Source organism: Chlamydotis macqueenii, chromosome 3 (assembly GCF_036417535.1).
Source record: "Chlamydotis macqueenii isolate bChlMac1 chromosome 3, bChlMac1.mat, whole genome shotgun sequence".
NCBI classification, from domain to species: domain Eukaryota; kingdom Metazoa; phylum Chordata; class Aves; order Otidiformes; family Otididae; genus Chlamydotis; species Chlamydotis macqueenii.
This window is the reverse complement of record NC_141558.1, coordinates 107,274,102-107,295,554: the sequence shown is the minus strand read 5'-3', so window position 1 is coordinate 107,295,554 and position 21,453 is coordinate 107,274,102. Positions and strand designations below refer to the sequence as shown.

The 21,453-nt window shown below is 39.0% G+C and overlaps 1 protein-coding gene across 4 annotated transcripts; it reads left to right on the top strand.

Annotated features, from left to right (window-relative positions):
• The first annotated feature begins 25 nt into the window (after window positions 1-25).
• On the top strand, window positions 26-18,436 carry KATNA1 (katanin catalytic subunit A1). Of its 4 annotated transcripts, none has more exons than XM_086744479.1 (11): window positions 26-262; window positions 5,217-5,391; window positions 6,067-6,224; window positions 8,426-8,609; window positions 10,141-10,262; window positions 11,670-11,775; window positions 12,118-12,276; window positions 13,421-13,547; window positions 15,082-15,216; window positions 15,491-15,617; window positions 18,111-18,436. In XM_086744479.1, exons 2-11 carry the CDS (start codon window positions 5,221-5,223, stop codon window positions 18,307-18,309), a joined length of 1,488 nt encoding a protein of 495 aa, XP_086600605.1. In that variant the 5' UTR covers window positions 26-262; window positions 5,217-5,220; the 3' UTR covers window positions 18,310-18,436. The 4 variants fall into 4 exon arrangements, with proteins under 4 accessions (XP_086600605.1, XP_086600607.1, XP_086600606.1 ...); XM_086744481.1 differs by lacking the exon at window positions 26-262 and adding an exon at window positions 661-785; XM_086744480.1 differs by lacking the exon at window positions 26-262 and adding an exon at window positions 2,550-2,568.
• Window positions 18,437-21,453: the final 3,017 nt, after the last annotated feature.

Below are 21,453 nucleotides of genomic sequence, written 5' to 3'. Positions count from 1 at the left end.
CGCTAAAACAGACACCGAACGTGTCGTCGGCCCACTTGGGCGAACCTTCAGCCCCCGCCAGGCTGGAAGTGACGCAGCCGGATTTGCCTTCAAACTGCCGGCGGTGGCGGGGAGGAGGTGGGCAAGGCCGGGGGTGGGGTTATCGTCGCCGCCTCCACCGCCGCTGCCGGAGGAGGAAGAAGAAGAAGCTGGTGAAGGAGTAGTGGAGGGGTCGTGGCTGCTGTGGAGCTGTTAGTGCGGTGGGGCCGAGCTCTGGAGCAGAGTAAGTGAGAGAGAGGGACCCGCGGTATCCCCCCTCCTTATGGCGGCCGGGCTGTCCTGTGTCCCTTTCTCGGCCTCAGGCGCGGGGTGCACGCCCGGCGTGGCGTGGGCCGCCGTGACGAGAGCCGGGCTCCTTTCTTCCCGAGTGGGAAGAAGGAGTTTCGGCTCCTCCGTCCCGCGGCCCGGGCGCTGCTTTGGAGCCGCGTGTGTTGCGGGCTGTCGTGACACCCGTGACCGTTGCACCGTGCTCGCCGACCCTTGGGTCGCTGCTGTGGCGTGCAGGTGGCGGGGGCTGCGCGGGACATCGCCGTGGCGACCCTAAAACCCTCGAAATGAGAGTGGGTGTGGGTGTGCGGCGCCCAGCAGCCGGCCCCGGGCGAGTCGGTTGTTCTCTCCAAGCAGGGAGAAGCGGTAGGCATCGATTTTAGATACCCCTTCTGCTGCAGACCCTTCCAGACTTTCTGAGAAGCTTGCTAATTTAACATTGACCATCTAAAACAATGCCAGCCCCCGTGAAACGGGGAGTAAGTAACATGATTTTTTAAAAACTCTTTTGAAAGACTTGGCCTTGAAAACATAAAGTCATCTGCCAACAGTGTATCCCTCTCTAAAGATTAAAAAAAAAAAATTCTTATTTTGCACAGGCAGCTAAGTATGCTTATGTTCGTGGTTGCTGGTGGTTTTTCTTTTGCTACCGTTACAGTTAAATACGATAAGTGGATGAGAACCAGTTTGTTTAGTATCCAGTAAGTCTGACAACTGCTGTTTCCCAAGTAGTGAACACAATCGCTTGTTGATACCAGACGTTCCTAGGAGTGCATGTTGTGAAGTAGGATATTAAAGCTGGAAGGGTGCTCGGCGATGATGCAGGCCACTGTGTCATCTGTAAAAATTGATTTGTGAAAGGTATTACTTTGGTGGGGTTTTTTTTCCTCTCTTCTGTCTTGCTGAGAGAACTTTCCGAATTTTACATGGTTGCTTTGATGTCAGAGCCTGCATAGCAGGCTGAAATACTGGAAACATGTATGCTTTGCCAAAATTCAGGCTCTGGAGTAGTCCACACGTTAAGGTTGGACTGAAGGACTCTCATTTTCCTTGTATGGCTTGTGCAGTTCTCTGAGTCAGCAGAGGAGCTCATGGGTCCCTCGTAGTAACTGATAGACTCTAACTTTAATCTTCCCTCACAACATCTGCATATCGATCTCTTCTTTTGGTTTTTTTTTTTTTTTTAAGTTGTGGGGAATTTCTTTGTGAAACAGTATTAATACTGTGTTCGGTTTCAGCTTCCCAAATGCTCATGTATGAATGCGAGCAGAAATGACTTATAGTTTTTATGATAATTTCTTACATCGTGTTTTCCGCAGTGACTTTATTCCCCACTGTTTTCTGGATGATGGTCAATCTGTTATCTTAAAATATAAAAATAAGTTCCAAAACCTCATTCTCAAAAGTTGTAGGTATCTTGAACCTTTGTTAGATTTCAACCCATGCTGCTCTTGGCTGTTCCAAGCACCTAAAATACTTCTACAATTTGGAGCAAACAATAAAATATATTCTGCTACTAGAAATTAGTTAATTTGATGGGTTTCTATTGTGTTGATTTCAGGGAGCCGTAAATGCTCTCAGCTAGCGTAGAGAGTGAGTATTCTTACGGTGAAGTGTGTGTGTTTGTACATAGTGTAGAATTAAACTTGCAAGACAAAGTGCTTAGGCTATTTGTCTTACATCCTGTTTGTTGTAAACTTTACAAGCTTGTTACTATTTCAGTTGCTGTTGGAAGATAGATAACTTCACTGGGCATGATTCATGGAAAGGTCATAGCTGATAAGTGCAGCCTTGCTGCTTTGACATCCTGTTACGTGATAGTATGAGGTATTTGTAAGTACTTGAAAAATTATTAAGTGGTGCAGGATTAGGTTGGTTTGTGGTTTGTTTTTTTTTTTAATTCCTTCAGGTTTGGCTTAGCTCCGCATTTGTGCATACTCACGCCTCTCCCACATATGTCTGATATCTTACTCTGAGCTGCCACAGTCTGCTATGACTTTCTGCTGCAAACCCTAAGCTGGTTTCAGATTAGTGCTCTAACTCCATTTTTTTTTTTCACGTCTTAGAACTGCTTCAGCATCTTCAATCACAGATGCAGTAAGCCTATAGACTCGCATTAGTGTATCAGCTCTGACACTGCCTGTATTCAAGTGGCAGCAGCAGTGACGTGTCCAGACATAGAGGCAGAATCAGCAGCTTTTTCTGCCCTGCTTGTACACAAGAGCCTTGTATTTGGAAGCCACTTCAAGCTCTTCTCCTCCTGTGAGTCAACATGAAGCAACAAATCAAATTGGTTTTCTACTTTAAACTAAATTCTCTTGCATTTTCAGTACTACTGAGGAAATGGATGAGTTCCTGTTTTTTTGTTGGATTTATTACTTTTGGTTGCATTGGAAGCATTATGAATTAAGTGAGCACCTTTTTTTCTATTTATTTTTTTCCCTTCATATGAGATGTTAGCTCATTGTATGTCTGTTCCTCCTTTCTGTCCTTCCTTTCTCTTTCTTCTCTCACCTAAAAATAATATTTACTCGTTATGTGCAGTACTGTCATTTTGGTTCCAGGTGTTCGTATCTTTCTGACCTCTTTAGGTTTTTATTTTTTTTTTCCTTGCTATTTTCACATTTCCAGATGAAAACTATTTTTACAAGCTTTTGTTATTCTGGATATTTAAACAGAATTGCTGTTCTGCTTGGATTGCTCTACAACATTTGGTGTTAAAAAAAAAAAAGTCATATATGACTTCTCTCTGCATTTGAAAGTCTAGTTTGGCTTTAGTAACTTGCTATTACTTGATTTTTAACATGTTTATTAGCATCTTGCTCAACTTGTGATTTTAGTAGTGTTAGTCATCGGTTTGAATTCTCAGGACAGGCAAACAGGTGTATCTGGTAGGATGAGCAGGAGTGGAAAAGCTTGCTCCTAAATATAGCAGGGAAAACTTTGGTAATATTTGTGTTATGATCCGTCCATTAGTTGACAAATATCTTCAGGCTCTTTCTCCTGAAGTAAAAAGCAAGAAAACTCTCAAGTCAAACAATGTCTCCAAAGCCTAATTAGCCTGGCATATGGCAGCTTTTGTAGTTGCTGGTCCCATTAACTCGTATCAGCTTGTAGACAGCGTTGCGGCCAGCTCAGCGAGTCTCTGACCAGGGTGAGATTATATAGTGTGAGTTGTTATGATAGCAGGTTCCCAGACTCAACCCCATGGATCCCTTCTGCGTGGATGGATATGGATGTCAAGAGGCCTGTCTTCAGCTCTGCTGCTGACAGAGTTTTGCTGTTTGGGCTGAAACTTTTCACAGCAGCTATCTACTTCAAGGGAAACTGGGGAAGGCAGCGGAAGGAAGCAAAAAGATGATGATGTGGGCTTAGGAATGGATCAGCTGTGTGTCTGCGTAAAACTACTTGAGAAGGGGACAGAAAAAGGAGTGGAAGTTTTAAAATGTTTGATTTGTATTTAGCAACCCCTCTTTACAATGGAGAGCTACTATTTTAGCAATAGATTAGATTGTCTGGTGGGTGCAAAGTGTGGCTTCTGAAACCTCTGATAATGCATCTGAATTTGACCATGACCTGGTCTTGAAATGTGTTCAGTCTTAAGTCTGGTTATTGCGCATGTGAGTTTAGTACCTCTTACATTCTTTAAATAGTTGATCTGTATCAAGTGTGCTTCATCCCAGGGCTTAGCTGCAATTGCTCGTCTGCAATTGCTTCTTAGTGGTACTGGGTACAGGTACCGAAAAGAGAGCAAGACCACTCTCTTGCAAGCATGTTTGTTTGCTTGTTTTAATGTTTTCTGTGCTTAGTTCTAGGAAATTAGGAGAGTGGGAAATTCTTGGTGTGCAAGAGACAGGAAAAGGGGACACAGTGCAGGTATCTTAAAGAAGAAGGAGATGAGATATGTAGGTAGCAGATAAGAACATAGGACTACTGCTCTATGGACAGTGGTGACTGTAAAAAATAAGTCTGCTGCTTCTGTATGTGTAGAAATAATAATTCTGCACTATTCTAATCTAAAAGCACAGATTTTGCTAATGGTACAAAGTGGAAATGGTTACAGTCCACGGGGTTTGCTCTGAAAAAAAATAAAAATAAAAGCAACACAAAAGCCAAACCAACAGTGGTGGGGAAAAGTAGCATGATTTGAAAAATACGCTAAATAAAGTAGATGCTACACCCTAGATGTTTAATTGTGGCCTTTCCTTACCTTCTGCTGATAAGTCAGCAGCCTCAATAATTTTCAAGAGTTTCTTTTTAAGTGTAAAAGTTAAGGTGATAGGAAGGTGCAAGCTGGGGCATGAAGGGTGGATATTTGTTTCAAAGAAACATCGAATAAAACTGAAGAACTGTAAAATCAAACAAATGGAAAAATACTCTTCTCCATAAGGCAAAATCAGACTGTTAAACTTGTATGCATGGAATGTTAAGCCAAAAAAAAAAAACAAAACTTAATGCATCTGGAAGAAGGGCTTTGGTTTATTGTTTGTTTGGGTTTTTTGTTCCTTTTTTTTTTTTTTTTTTAAACCACAGGCCATTGTAGTATGGATGATGTTGTAGTCCTAACAGTAAAATATCAATTTGTCTTACAATACAATAAAGAACAAAGCAGAGTATGTAATTGTGGCTTGCAGCAGTGCATTTAAATCTGCATATCTTGTATATGCTTTTCAACAGAATCCTCATTGCATGAAACCATTCTATGAAAGAAGAGTTAATTTCTAGTAATAGAGAAAGAAAAAGGTCCTAGAACAAACGTCATTCATATAAAAAGATAATTCTAACCGGTATATTTCTAGCTTCTATATTTTGATTTGCCAAATGAGGTAGTGAGCATGTGAAAATAGTTGCAAAAATTTATTCTGGGATTTTTTTTTCCTTAATATATCCTTTTGTTTTTTTTTCCCCAGCTTCATGTTGAACATGAGCCTTGTTATGATCAGTGAGAATGTAAAGCTGGCCCGTGAATATGCCTTACTGGGAAATTATGACTCTGCGATGGTCTACTACCAGGGAGTTCTTGACCAAATGAATAAATACCTCTACTCTGTCAGAGATACATATCTGCAACAGAAATGGCAACAGGTAAATAGTACTTTTCTGGGACATTTTGAGGGAAAAACTTTAAAATAGCAAAAACTGCCTATCTTATGGTAAAGAGAACTATAAAAATACTTACACCATTCTCTGAGAAACTGCTGTTATATGTAGTTGTCTTTATGACTTCTTGCTCTGACCATGACAAAACATGCAATGGAACACAGCGTTGGGGAGCCAGTGCACTGTCCAGCTTGTCAGCTTCTTGCTGATGAGTGCCCCTGTTATACTGAAGCTTTTTAGGCTGGTATAATTTTGAATATTCTTATTTCCCTCTCAGTGTCTTAGTAGTGTGACTTAGATCCTTAACAGAAACTGAGTTATGGCTACCATGTAATTTATCCTTAACACAAACCATAATTTTTTTAGTTGACATTCAATCTATTAGATTGTGCTATTTTCTGACACCCTTGTTGAATATGCAAAATTTGTTAAGTTTCTTTGGTGTGAAATTCAAAATCTATTTGTTTATTCTTTAAATGTGCTGAGGAAGGCAGAAAAACCCTCTTAATATCTGAGGTGTGTTATTCTTGTCTATTGAAGCAGAATCAGGTAGCTTGTGAAACCTTGTGGAATCCATCCAGGCATTACATGGGCTTGAACTGAGAACTGTTACCAACTTATTTGCAATGTGCTTAATCTAGTTTCTTTTTTTTTAATCAGGTTTGGCAGGAGATAAGTGTGGAAGCGAAGCATGTGAAAGATATAATGAAAACATTAGAGAGTTTTAAACTAGACAGTACTCCATTGAAGGCTTCACAACAAGAATTACCAGCTCATGATGCAGAAGTCTGGTCTTTGCCAGTACCTGCTGAACGTAGGTAAGAGGAAACCTGAAGACCTAAATTTATCAGGGGAGAGTGTGCTTTGACTTCAGCCTGTTCCTGTGTAATTTTTGCTCTAGAGCTTAGATGTGTAGCACTTCACCACAAACAGTGGCAAGCTAATGGTTTAACGAGATGCCACTTTGAGCATTCTCGGGCTTTTATCTTGTAAAGGCTTGACTAATTTGATGACTTCTCATCAACTTTAAAATGATTCTACATGTCGCTGCTATGAAAAGGATGAAGACGCATTATCAGAGTAACAGTAAAATCTAGAAGTGTCCAAGCTCAGTTCCTTTTGTGTAGCAAGGTGATTCCCTGGTCTCCTTCGTGAACTGGTCAGTTAGGCTAGCATAAGCTCAAGGGGAGGGCTGGGAACAAGCAGCTATAGGCAAACCTGCTTATTTCAGAAGCAGTTTTGAATTATGTTGGGTTAGTGTCTGTGAAACCAAGGCCTTGCGATGTGATTTGACGATGTAGCTGGTGCTGAAAAGATAGTCCCACCCTCTGCAGTTGCCGGAGGTTTTTTCAGTTTTGCCTTTGGCATTGATTAACCGGTTCAGGAAACTAAACTGGCAAAAAGGACACTATTTTGTGGGGCTAGTGGTTTTTTTTTTTTGTTTGACTTTAATTTGTTTGGCTTTTTTTTATTTTTGTTGATGAAGGAGAGAACAGGACTGCATGCAGAGCAGACATAGAACGTGCATTTTGACAGCAAGTCAAAAGCAAGCAAAGTCAAAGATCAGCTTGGCAGTAGTGTCAGACTGTTATTTGAGACTTTGAACTTACAAGCTGTTTCTTGCAGATGAGTAACCTTAGTCTTCATTTGGTACATTTTTACATTTTGTTTTTTTTATTTAACTGATTTATTTTAAGCCTGCTTTCTGAAAGAAATGGATCTTGTGTGATCACGCTTTTTCTGTTATCTCACTTGATAACTTTGGAATATTGCTAGCCAATTTTATTCAGACCTTCTGGAATAATAGAGCCTGGAAGGTAGAACTTTCCTGATGTTTTGAAGCTTTATAGAGAAGCGATACACAAACTCATGTTTCTAAAAAGGGAAAAACTTGAGAGAACTGTTTCTGTTCCATTTACCTTGCCTGCTGGTGAAGTATTGAATTGTGATAATATGAAGAAGCCACAGTGAAAACTTGGGCCGTGTTGCATTGGAATAACCACAGTAAATTCCTATGCTGAGATACCAGAACTTGCAAATTTAGGTGGAAATTAGACCTGTAATCACACCGTTCATTTGTTTTGAGCTTTGATGTGGAATTTGGAGATGGCTAGGTGTTCATAAACAAAAGTATGGGTTGGTAGATGTTCTGTTTGGAGAGTGAATCTCTTATCATTAGCATATTTGTGTTGCCTGATATGTATTTCACCATGAAGAGATATGTACGGTTCTGACAAACTTGCTGCTGTGAATCAATTAAAGACAACTTTTATGGAAGTACTCAATCCTGATGTATCTTGAATGATATGTCAGAACACATCTTCTAGTTCAAGTAAATGCTCTCCAAATCGGAGTTTTAAATTTTTGGTTTTCTAGAAATATCCCTGAACTTAAAGTTGAATGATAGCTTATTAATGCTGGAATTTTAGGAAGGCCCTTGGAAAAAAAATATCTGTGAGAGTAACAGGTTTGTATGGGGAAGAAACTGAATTTTAAAAAAGAAATCCATAATACCAGTCACGATACTGCCTTATTCATATACACTTCTAAAAGTAGTCTAGTTTCAAACAACTGGAGGCCTCACATACACGTTTTCTTTCCCAAGAAGTGGAAATAACAGGAAGTGAAAATAAAACTGTCATTCCCAAGAAACCTTCACATTTCTTTCGGTAGGAGAGTGAGGACCATTGTGATAAGGAGAAAATATATTGGGGAGGGGGTTTGGTTTTTGTTTTTTGGTTGGTTTTTTTTTTTTTTTTTCCTGAGCTCCTTAATGCTAGGATTACTTTTTTTTATGAAATATGCAAAGCAAGTACTTGTTTTTAAGCAAATGAGCCCAGAGCTTGTGGCAAAAGGAAAATGGATTTCTAGTAACTCTCTAAAGATGTCTATCTTGTTTCTGACATACAGATTTTTATCTTGAGCAAAATGGCTTTTCAGTTTTTAACCACTTGATTTGGTTATGTAGTACTCACCAGTGACTTTACTGAGGCTTTTTGCATATGTTACAACTAATTAGACCTTCGCCAGGACCCAGAAGACGTCAATCTGCTCAGTGCAGTGATTGCAGAGGTCACAATAATCGTATAAGTGCAGCTGTCAGAGGCCCTCACCGTCCATCCTCTCGAAATCCCAGTGATAAAGGGAAGGCAGTGCGCAGCCGGGAAAAAAAGGATCAGCAAAATAAAGGAAAAGAGGAAAAGGTAAGCTGGCAAATAACTTCATGAAGTTGAGAAACTCAATCTTGCTTTCTTAATATTGAGTGTAGTATGAAATTAGATGCCTATAAAATGTTTCTTCTGTTCAAGTCAGCATGCTGATTTGAATCTCCCCTTGTGAGGTATCTTTGTTTTATAGACGGTCTTGGCTATGTATTAATTTAAAAAAAGAAAATACCACCACCAAAAAAAACCCCAACACCTTCATCTGGTGGAAGTGATCTGGTAAATGTGGGTTTGTTTACTGCAATTTGGAGATAGTTGTTTAAAATTATATCGCTGAATGACTGAAACTGAGCCTGATGAATCTCATTAAAATGGTTCAAATGGGATGTCCTCAGGGGTTGTTTAATTGCTTTTTTTATATTTTAGACTGAGATTGACTTGCCTGTTCAAAGCATTTCAAGGTTTATTTAATCTTAAAGGGAGACTTTTTTTTTTTTTTGAGATGTGGTATTAGGTCCAGTTTTAAGCTCTCTTCAGTTTAAAACAGACATACTTCATAAGAGAGAATGATCTACACAATCTCTTCTTTACTGAGTGCTTTAATTTTTCCTTGTACTCTGGTCTCCATAAAGTTAGCTGATGACCAGAATAAGAGATCATACTGAAGACACTAAATTAGAGTCTGAATAAATCAAATATCCATGTAATAGTTCATTAGTTTTAGCAGCCTTATCTTGTGGCAAGGAGTCATGGCCTGTGGAAATAGTATGAACTACAAGGGTGGGATTGTTTAGCCATGTAAGCTACTGCTTTTATTAGGAGCTAACCCTCTCTCACTAAGGATATACACACACAGAGACAGGATAGGTCCCTTTTCTATTTTTACAGTTGTTCTGCCATCACCAGTGCTCTCTGTTAAGTGTATAAAAAAATGGGATATGTCTAGTGCATGGTCTCTGCTGTTTGAGCACTTCTAAAATGTGTAGCTTCTTTTGCTTCTGCCTACTGCAGAGCTGCTTCTCTGCTGTTCTTGTCCATGCTTCTGTATCAGTTAATTAGCTCTTTTTTACTTCTGTGATCTTCCTGCAGATCACCTTTGCTCATACAGAAGTGGTACTTAATTTTTGTATGTCCCATATATACGGCATATTTATGACGCTTAGAGGATTTGAGATACTCTAGCTCAGTGTGACACTTTCAGACCCAGTCTTACGTAATTTCCCCTACCCAGCTACCGTCTCAGATAGTTTTTGATTTATCTGGGAGAAGAGGCGAACACTGTTTTACTAGGATAGGTGCATGCAGCTTTGATTACCTGCTAAAGCGAAGAAACTGCATCAGTACAATATGCTGGCTTTGGAGAGAAGGAGGTGGGACCAGGGCAGTTCCAGAAGTCTGGGTGAGCCACACAGATCCTGCAGTGCAGCAGTAATGTGGATGCTTCATAATTTTCATGCTGGTTTATGTTGCCGCCTTCTAGAAAAATGATGCTATTTTGGACTTGTTATAAAAATCCATTAGTAGCATGACCGTTGTTATGTATTTACATTGTTATATCCTTTATATGTAGAACAAATCCACATCCGAGATTTCAGAGTCTGAACCAAAGAAATTTGATAGTACCGGATATGATAAAGATTTAGTAGAAGCTTTGGAAAGAGATATAATTTCTCAGAATCCCAATATTCGATGGTAAGTTTGAATACTGCTGCCAGTCTTTCAGAGTTATTTCTTTTTCCTCTTATGCAATATGACAGGAATTAAGTATTTTAGCATGTGCTTACATTTAAAAAGTACCTACAGATTTTTCTTTACTTGTTAAATAGGCAACTAAGCTTATTATGTAGTTGAGTATTTTTAGAACTTTTTTTCCACCCATAGATTCATAGAATAGTTTGGGTTGGAAGGGGTCTTTAAAGATCAGCTAGTCCAACCTCCTGCAATGGACAGGGACATTGAAAGCCCTAGATCGGGCTGCTGAAAGCCCCATCCAACTTGACCTTTTCTAAAACTTTTCTAAGAGTCCTAAAATAAATTTCTGACATACTGTTTTTCAACATGTGAGATTCTAGTGTGTGCCAGCGTCTCTTCATTTAAAAACTAATTTTGCTACCCAGGGGTGTACCAAGATAGAAAACCAATTAACAAAGAAGTTATGTCAATATAGGAACCCTTTGAAATCTTGCTGTACATGATGCGACTGTCAGTGTAAAATCTAACCATGTGCCAGCAGCTTTACATGAATGTGTTAAATATTAAACCTTACACAAAGGTTGTTTTGTGTTCCAAATGTTTCCAAGCTTAGGTGGTTTTGTGAGGATTAAATGAGCAAAAATCTTCTGGCAAATAAAATAAACTTTAAAAAATGTGAACAATCCCACAAACAACTTTGTATGTGTGCAGCTGTCACGTATTTCAGTTTAATATGTAAATATATGTTTCAATTTTTATATTGAACCTTAAATGACAACTTCAGAGTTGAAACTAATTCTCCATATAGATATGTTTTGAAACCAAAATATTACTTGGACACATGCTGGTAAGTGAAATGCCCTGAGAGTTACCCTTAAGAAAATAAGACCAGCCTATAAGGTATCTAAGAATTAATACATTTGTAACTCTGAAAAAGAATTTTTAAAATTATTTCTAATTCATCTACATCTTCAGTAAATTGTTCTCATAATGATGAAGGATGGTATTCAGGTTTCAGGGACAGCCAGCCTCTCAGTAAAAAAAGAAAGCATCGTCTGTAACTAGCGTAAGTTTAACCAACTTGCCTTATTCTGCTTATTCTTTCTGTGAATAAGAAAGTTGGTGCTCTACTGAAATAGTTAATGTGTCGCTCTTTGCTTTTGCTTCCATCTGCAATCTACTAGCCAGTTGTCAACTGTAGTTGTAGGCTTTTGTCACGAGAACGTAAATAAATCCAACTAATTTTCCTGAATTATGGGAGAGTCGTTATGTTACAATAAGTTTAATTGCGTATTGTTTTGAGCTGTGGACTGGTTCTTTTGTAGCGTGTCTGAAGCTGTCGAACAACTTCCTCTTTTTTTTTTCTTTTTTTTTTCTTTTTTTTTTTTTTTTCTGTTTTTTTGTCAGGGATGACATTGCTGATTTAGTAGAAGCCAAAAAGCTGCTTAAGGAGGCTGTAGTTTTACCGATGTGGATGCCAGAGTTTTTTAAGGGAATTAGGAGACCATGGAAGGTATGAAAAAATCTGATCCTGTCATCATAAGTAGGATTCTGAGATTGGATCTTGACGGAACGAGAAATTTCAGGTGTTTTACAGTTTATATAAGTTTTTTCCACTTTTTAGTAACAAAATTTATGGTAAATAGAACTAATAAAATAAAGATGTCAGCCAGATAAATACACTGTCTTCAGCTATACTGTTGCATGTAACCAATGGTAATTAATTACTTACCTTTGAATAACTTTTCAAGGGAAAGTTTACATCTAGTATTTTAATATTACGCTATTAAACAAACTGTGAAGTTGTTTGTGTTTTGATTCTTGTCCTAAAAGTGGTTCTTTTCCATTTTAATAGGGTGTGCTGATGGTTGGTCCTCCTGGTACTGGAAAGACTCTCCTGGCAAAAGCTGTAGCCACTGAATGCAAAACTACTTTTTTCAATGTTTCTTCTTCCACACTTACCTCAAAATACAGAGGAGAATCTGAGAAACTTGTTCGTCTACTGTTCGAAATGGTGATTGAAGTTTCTGAACATAAATAGTTGAGATAATGAAGTAGAACTGCTTCTGGAAAATGGAAACCTTACCAAGATTTAGAACTCGTAGCATACATAAACAGCTCTCCAAGCTTCAGACCCTTCAGGACCTTCTGATTTGGCCGTGTACATTCAAGATCTGGTTATTCCTAAATGCCTTTCTAAAAACTGAAAAATGAGGTCGTCTGTATTTTCAGGGTTAGCTTATTCCATTAGAGGTAGCTCGCTATAAGCTGGTGAGTGCTGTAGAAAGTACTTGAATGTAAAACTGGAGATGGAACCTAATTGCTTTCTGGGTGAGAACTCTACGTAGGCTGTGCGTGTTTTGTTGTTGTTGTGGGTGGTTTTTTGTTTGTTTGTACTTAAAATAAGCGAGCTTCCAAGCTGTACTTGGCTTCAGAGCGTAGAACACTTGAAATGGGCTCAGAATATGTAGTCGTTTTTCTTTCTTATGTTATCAGGTTTGCATGCAGTGTTTGGTAGAGTGCCCAGTACTGAAGGGGGCAGCAGAGTTGCAATTACAGTAGTCAGAAAAGTCAGGAAATAAAAGATCTCTTACAATATAGTTTGATCATATTAAATTAATGGGTACCATGCCTATCAATAAAAAATGCATATACAAAATGGACAGCATCTCAGCTGCTTTGGACAATAGCTTTTATTATCGCAGATCCTTGTCTTTGACCTCTCTAGTTTTCAGAAAGGTTAGTGTTATTTTGCAGTTGACCTGTCTCTTGGACCAGTTCCATATCATAGTGTCCTATCTTACTGTTTGTCCTAGCTTTAACCAAGTTCTTATTCAAACATTCTGTGATCACTTTCACAGTGATAAATGTTATTCCTAATGTGTAAAACTGCCTTTATCTTATTAAATATTTGTTTATAACCCTAACAGTTATAGGACTTTGCCAGAAACTGTTCTGCTCAGATGTTATTAATGAATGGATAGCTGCTCTATAAGTGTGTGCAATGGTCAAAGAGAAGGAAAGTTAGGTATTGTTTGATACTTACGAGCTGATTCTTTGAGGTACATGTGTCATTACCCAGCTCTGAATATGCTGCTGTTTCTTAAATGTGAGTAAACTGCCATTTTTGTTTCTGCTTTATCTTTTGCTTTCTTTAGGCTCGCTTTTATGCCCCGACAACTATATTTATTGATGAGATAGACTCTATCTGTAGTCGCAGGGGAACGTCAGAGGAGCATGAAGCTAGTCGACGTGTGAAGGCAGAACTGCTAGTTCAGATGGATGGTAAATAACCTGATCACTGGGAAGGGCTGGACTGGAAGAAACGGGGCAGGGGGGGTGGGGATATCAAAACTTCATTCTCGAGAAGCAATTTGTTTAAAAGCCTAACATAAAATTGGGGTAAAAAGACACAAATGCACTATTCCGACTGTCAGTGTGGACAGAAAAAAAGATAGCCATTTCTTAACAATCTTCTAGCGTCTGAGCAATGACCTTATATTGCTGACACAGAATAGTGAAGATTCCGGGGAAAATACAAAATTTCAAAACTGCAGAAGAAAAAAATATTAGTTGCTCCTCTCGGTCTTTACCTATGTCACTTGCTTCTTCAAAACCAAGGGAAGAGTGCTTCAAAAGAACTGTCACTTGTTCCAATTTAAACTTCAAAGGCAATTGTTACATTTACCTTCTTTGGGATCTCTTCCTCCTAAAGATGTAAATAAAAAATGAAGGCAATTTTTTTAATAGAAGCAGATGGGGGTTAATATTTTGCAAATCAACAAAGTTTAAAAGTAGATAACACTGTGCGAAATTGCTATAGAGGCATCCTTTTTATACTCTTTTGGTAAGCAGGGAGAAGGAAAGGAGCAACCAAGAAGTGCTAATCTATGGAGTAACTTGTGATAGAATTCCATGAGTCAGAATATTTGTGTATTTATTTCTGGTTCTCTGATGTTGATACCCTTTTATATTTGGCTTTAAATAGCAGCAGAGCTGTAGTGCTGTTCTCGTAACTCATGTATGTACATAAGCTAATTTGATTAGTAACAACTATTTGAAGTCCTTCTCCTTGAGCGTTCATAAATGGTGTTTTATATGCAAATTTTCAAGCAGATTGCGTACAATGGCTATCTACAGCCCAGTCCTATGATTATAAGCAAAACCAGTAAATGCAGAGGGTAGCAAGTTTAATGAAATTGACCTCTTCATAAAGCAGCAGTCTGACAGTGTTTTAGGGACTGAGGTGTTCTCTCTGCCTCTGAGGAGTTGTCATTCAGTCCACCAAATGTAAGCATTCACTTCAGCTTGTAAGAATCCACTTGAGCATGTGAAACAGTTGGCCTGCATTCGGAAGTGAAGATACTTTTTAGAGGAGTAATGCTGTTTTTGCGTGGGTGTTAGTGAGAACTGTTGGATGGGGGGGCATCTGTTTTTTGATGTGGTGATGGCTTTGAGGGCAGTTGTTTTGCTTTTCCTCGCATGCTGTTACAGGATGTTGATGTGAAAATTCAAACACTGTAATGGCAGAAATACAAACAATTCTGCAGTAAAAGTGTTCCTGCTATGGTAGAGAGAAACTACTGATCTGAGCAGTGGCCTGTGCCACTGCTTCTGATTAAACTGAGTCTCCGTTTTTGCTTGCAGGCTGTCATATGGATGAAAAACTGAACTCTTGCACTTAATGATTCTGTTGCACTTGGACACGCTAAAGTGCAGTAGAGTAGCTCCTTTAATATTACAGAATTTTGGATACTGTTCTCTATACATGAACGTTCATAAAACATGTACATTTTACTTCCTCTCTTCTTTAATACAGGTGTTGGAGGGGCTACTGAAAATGATGATCCTTCTAAGATGGTCATGGTACTTGCTGCTACTAATTTTCCTTGGGATATTGATGAAGCCCTGAGACGAAGACTAGAAAAGAGAATTTACATTCCTTTACCATCAGGTATGAAGACTTAGGGAGAGGAATGGTTGAAAAGGCTAAAATCTAAACTTAATTAATATTTCTCTAGTTCTGATCACCTGGTTTAAACATCTAGTTGATACATGTATGCAAATCCTTTTATGAATTCAGGACCAGGTTAAATCTAAACATTGAACTTTTATCTTTGTAGCAAGTACAATGTCCTTTTCTCATTCTTCCCTCTTATCCCTCTTCAACTCATTATTTTTCTTCAGAAAGCAAATCATATAGACTCAATTTTCTGTTCTTTGATTAGCAAAAGGTAGAGAGGAACTCCTGAAAATAAATCTGCGAGAGCTGGAACTGGCTGATGATGTTGACCTTGCAAATATAGCTGAGAAAATGGAGGGCTATTCAGGTGCAGACATTACCAACGTATGCAGGTAGGTTAACATTGCATCACTTGTGTTGCTACTGCTACAAACTCTGAGAAAACTGTTTGTAACGTAGCTAATTTACATGATTAAAGTTGTTGGATAAAAACAGACTGTAACTTGTCTTTTATGTATGCCTAAAAGGTGAAATAGCGCATTAATATTTGCCTAGATTTCCATTTGATATTTTCATATAATAATGATGAAGAGCAGTTGCAACATTGTAATCTAAACAAGCTATGATTTAGGTAAAATTCCATCTTCTTTCACGTACACCAAATTCCTTACCTGAGGAATAGTCACAGGATGGTGACTTTAACTTGTAGAGCTGCAGTCATTCCAGTGAGGTTACACTGCCTCAACAGAGCATCCATGTGTAAAAGGCAATAGTGGCAGAGGCCAGAATAACTCAAGTGAAAATGCGGAGTATTCTTCCTTCCTAGCACAGAAAAGGTACGCTATATTGTGTGACACCACAGCAGCTGTGTGCTCAGCACATTGGCTTTACTGGTGAGGCTGACTTAAGTTTTCTTCTACGTCCTCTATCTCCCATTCTCCTCAGTACTGTTTGTGTGCAGTCATTTGTGGGCCTATTCTAGAACCTAGATTCCTGAAATAATTGACTAAAAATACCTTCTAACCCTTCCCCCGGTCTTTTAGGCTTTTTTTCAGCCTTGGTGTTGGTTGTGCTTTGAAAGGAGTTTGTGTTAATAGGTTCGTGATATGTGAGAGTTTTTGGCTTGCTGCTTTGTGCATTTTAGCTGCAGTTTGTCTTCTCCAGTCTGTTCAGTGTTTACTACTTGTAATTAATTTTATACTGCATACCAATACACACGTGCGTGCACGCACACACTCTGTTGCTTTTTATTTTTTAATCAAAGTCAATTTGTACAAATACTGTTAAAAACCAAAACAAAAGCAAGCAAACAAACAAAAAACCCCTCAAAGAAACATCCCAGTCTTTAATTTGTGGCAGTCCCCTTAGAGATGACTGAGGTGGCAGCAACAAGAAATCCAGACAGACTGGGGTTTGGATGTGCAGGATTTGAAATTAGTGAGAAAGAACTCATACTAGCCGGTGTATTTACACTTTGTTAATGGTGTCAGGAAAACCAGATCTTAAACATGATTGTTTCATTTACATTGAGACAAAAAGACATATAGCTGATTTAAAAGTGCTTTTGTATGGTTCAGACTTACAGTATATAAGCACAGTAAAGTTCAAACTTGTAGACTATAACAGTCCTTGCTAGTGACAAAACAAAACTTAAGAAAACGTCAGCCAAGAACTCTGGTTTGCTCAAATTATTCTCCTGCCTTAAGGAATTTCGGGTGAAATCCAAAGTTTGCTGAGCCAGAGTGAAAATCAGTCAGGGATAACAGTACAGTTCCTAACAGTCAGCATGTAACCCTGGAAAATGGAGGTGGAATGTATTTTAAAAATACATTCAGAAAATGTAAAATGCATCTAAATTGCATGTTAGATGTGAGTAGGAACAGACTTTGAATTGTTGGTTTTGAGCAGACTGTGAAAGTTGGAAAGGTCTTTGGAACTGAATTGACCCCTGTTACGTGTTCCAGTGAGTGGCTGCTTATTTTTTTGAATATAGCTTTGGTGCTTCTCCAGGCACCAAGGGTGTGTTTGGGAAATGAAACAGAGCATGCTGAAACTGTCTTTCTGAATCCTCCTAGAAGACAATGTCTAAGTTTTTCTCCTTGAATTCTCACCTACTAATGTGATATGATACACTGTTGTGATATTGCCAGGATTATCTTTCCATCCTTTTTACTGCTTGACAACATAAGTAGCATTTTCTTCTTATTCTAGGCTATATAACAATGAATTAGCAGGAACTTTAGTCTTTCGCTGTTACCTGTTTATCATCTCTCACCCACTACTTGTGATATTACTGTTGGAAATCCAAATGTAGTCAACCTTAATGCAGCAAGAAAGTGACACACTTGTAGAGACATTTAATGCTTATTGAGGCCAGAAGTTTGAGGAGCCATGGGCTGAACAGATTTTGTAGTTTAACATTTAGCTGTGAATGTATAGGTTGGAGGTAGATACTGTAGACCTCTCTGTCTCTAACGTGGGATTCCTGTTTGGACCAGGAAACGTTCAGAACATTCCAGCCACTTCTCCTGTATGTAGGAGGAGTAAAACCATTGCTCTGCCTTGTTCCTGTTTAAAAATACTATAAACAGCAGCTACATCATAGGCATGCAGTGCCATTAGATAAACCAGTTAGCCTTTACCTCTTTTGCCCAGGCTGCGAATGGTAGCCATTCAAAGATCCAGTGAGGATAAATCCACGTTTGACAAATATGGATAGCGTGGTATTGTCAGTTGTACAAGCACTTGGAGATCTTCCCATAAAAGTTTGCAGTTCTTTGTTGTATCTTTTTGAATGCAATGGCTTAACTGGAATGCTGTGTTGAGCCTTTCCAACAACTGAACTCACCATTCGGTATTGAGTACTTTTTTTTTATCTTTAACAGAGATGCATCGTTGATGGCTATGAGAAGGCGTATTGAAGGTTTGACACCAGAAGAAATAAGAAATCTTTCCCGAGATGAAATGCACATGCCAACAACTATGGAAGACTTTGAAATAGCTTTGAAGAAAGTTTCTAAATCTGTATCTGCTGCGGACATTGAGAAATATGAGAAATGGATAGTTGAATTTGGATCATGCTGAGCTGTCTTATCTTGAAGAAGCCACCTTACGTCTTAAAACAGCTTTAGAAGTAATAAGTAGTGTGGCAATGCACTGTGTGCTCTTTTTAACTTTTGTAATTTAAGAGCATCAGATGTCTAAATAAATTTTTTTTAAATGCAAATTCTGTCTCGTTCTCTTTCAGCTAGCTCAAAAGTTACCCAGTTTTCTCAAATGGGAAAGATACTGATGGGATCTGCTTTGATCGTCAAGATTTTAAAATTACTTAAATTTAATACTCTTGCTTCAGAGGGTTCACTCTTGAAAAATTGCTATTACACCAAAAAACACCCCAAACTAGCCCTGCTAAATGATAAGGGATGCTGAGAACTAGAAAATGGGATGAACAAGATGCAGTTATGTAGATGATTTTGCTAACTGATCTTGGATAATTCTACCCTTAAACTGTTTCTAAGGTATTAATAAAGAACCTGGACAAAGGCTGAGATCTAGAACAGCAACACTTGCACTCCTAACAGTCATTAGATTTAACTGAAGTTTAAGTACGGGGTAGGATCATTGCTGGTTTACAGTATCTATTAAGTAATATTAAAATACATCCAGCCAGTGTAAACTAATTCCGTGCAGCCAGCGGTGATGTAGAGACTCCTTCTAAGTCAGAGAAAACAAAATCTTTCTGGCATTAATTCTGAAATATGTTTTTCTTCCTTGGCTGTATGGAACTGGAAGCTTCAAAACTCTGGGCGGGTAGGTTGGGTCGTGGTTTACACTACACTTTTATTCTGGTAGGGCTGTTCTGAGAAGGCAGTGTGTGTGTTACGTTTGTGTTCAAGTGATTCATTTTCGTAACCCTGACTTTACAGTTGATGTAAAATGTAAATTCTCTTTTGCATTACTCGACAAGTGGAATGTAGAAGCAGTTCTCTGAGAATGGTTCTACAGGGACCGTTTAGGTCATCATCTTAGATTTTGCTCGAGTGGTCTTTGTAACCAAACCACCTATCACTTCTGTTCATCTGCTGTTATTTTGGAAACACTTCTTCCTGCTAGCTTATCTCAGAGCTGCTGGCTGTAGTTCTGCTTACAGCTAAACATCATGCTTTTTTATGAATACATCTGGACTTGTTTCAGGGGGTAGATGCATGCTGTATGAAAACTGGCTGTGGAGTTCCTGCTCATGGGTTTCTTCAGATGCTGCAAGGCAGATGGGATGGACAAATAATGATGAGAACTTGCAGTCTGAGTAGAAGGCAAATGAGTTCCAAGTACTCAGTTGTGTAAATGCCTTTGTCGTTAACATCTTGTTTATGTACTTAAAATTCACCACGATGTTGTGAGCGACAGCTGGACATGCTGAAAAGGGACTTCCAGCCGGGCCAGTGGTGAGACACTCCAGCAAGCCACTGAGATGCAGATATTGTTGAGAGTTCCTGAATCCCTGGGTAGACCTGGCATGATGAACCCAGAAACAAAGGGAAGAAGTTCAAGTGAGTATACAAGTGTGTGCCTTTACAGACCTCCATCTCCAAAATGGAAAAACAAATGGACCTCTTTCCTTTCAAAAGGATAGCCGTATGTGTCAGAGTCAAGAAAAAGATGTGGTATTTTGAAGAAGTGGGTTCTCTTAATACTTATTTTTTCTGTGTGTATGTTAGGACGAGTGTACAGCTGTCAGTTGTGTTGCAGGAGGAGATTGCTCATAATTCACTGCAAGCAAATCAAAATATGCAATCTGTCACCTGAGTAAGAAGGGAAAGTACACACACTCTAGTCCTTGGAAGCAGTCCGGCAAGGGGCCACTTAAAATGAAAGCGTGATATATTTTGAGAAGTTCTAAAGTAAACCGCATTTTAAAAGCAGTAGTTTAGCTCCACAGCTCAACCAGCCCCGTTCACTCTAAATAAACAAAGTGAACACCTGTGTAATACATGGTAGAGGAGGGGGGAAAAAAGTGGTAGATGCTGAATTTGTAGCTCAGAGGTTCAGTTTGCTTTGGAGCACAGAACATGACGATACCACCCTCCTCCAGTGGAGATCTTGTATGGAGAGAAGGGCCAGCATTGCCTAAATCTGTGTTTAAAAGGCAGAGAGACATTCTGAGAGTGAGAAGGGCTGCAGCGAGAGCCACAGTTCATGAGACAGGAGATGTGGCCCTTCTTAAAAACCTACTGGGTTTTATTTGAGTAGTTGGTTTTTGTGGGGTGGTTGTTTTTTTTTTTTTTCGTTTTTTTTTTTTTCAGTTGCCCCTCTTTCCCCCAGCTGGCAGCTGTATCCTTGTCAGCTTATGTCCTGGGAAAATGAGACCTACCAGGGCTGCCATGCAGGACAGTTGCCCTTTCCTAACTGTGTGGTAAGGAGTTTTTAAACTCATTTACAAAATAGTTCAGAGTGGTCCCAGCTTAAAGCAGGACTCCTCTCAAAGGCATGAGACTTTTGTGACTTAGCAAAACCACGTACATGCTAAAGCAGAACGCTAGTGCTGTAACTTTTTAAGACTTGATAGCTCCAGCTCCATAGCACAGCAGTGTTTTCTTGCAATTACCGTGCTTGAGATTTGCACAATTTTAAAAAGTTAATTTAATTAACCTGACAGGATTTCTTTCCTTGTGCTTTGTAACTTTGTAGAACGCAATACAGAAGAGGATTACTTAGCTTACGGAAATCAGCCACGTTGTGAAGCAGTACTAACACTTTTCCAGGCTTAACCGCTCACTTATGTTGCAGCTGTTTAGAACAGAGTTGAATATCCTCGGTGGTGTGCAGGTGCTTGGTTTCCAGTTTCATAAGCAGGGATGCAAAGAGCACATGCTAACAGCTGCTGAATTTCCATCTGCAGAGCAATTCATAGTGTGCTTGTGCAGTAAGGAAGAACTGTTGTGTTTCATGTCCGTCCTGCTCCTTAGTTTTTGTTGGTTTGTTTTGGTTTGGTTTGGTTTTGGGTTTTTTGGGTGTTTGGTTTTTGTTTTTTTTTTTTTAAATAAGCTAAACTTTAGCCTTCTACATCACTTCTATTTGAGCTATGGTAACGAAGGGGCCGGCGCTATGTTCTTAAAGTGGAAAGAATTTTCATTTCCACATACGTAGAAGAGGCTTTGTCTACAACTGTTTGAAGACTTGCTCTTCTCTGTGCAGTCACCATACCTGTGCTAGCATCTTGGCAGTTTC

What these genes read in the sequence shown, in the direction of transcription:
- KATNA1 (XM_086744479.1), top strand. Translation starts at nt 5,221, where the DNA reads ATGTTGAACATGAGCCTTGTTATGATCAGTGAGAATGTAAAGCTGGCC. An exon ending in TTCGTCTACTGTTCGAAATG is followed by an intron (nt 12,277 to 13,420) that starts GTGATTGAAGTT and finishes TGCTTTCTTTAG; the next exon opens with GCTCGCTTTTATGCCCCGAC. An exon ending in TTACATTCCTTTACCATCAG is followed by an intron (nt 15,217 to 15,490) that starts GTATGAAGACTT and finishes TTCTTTGATTAG; the next exon opens with CAAAAGGTAGAGAGGAACTC.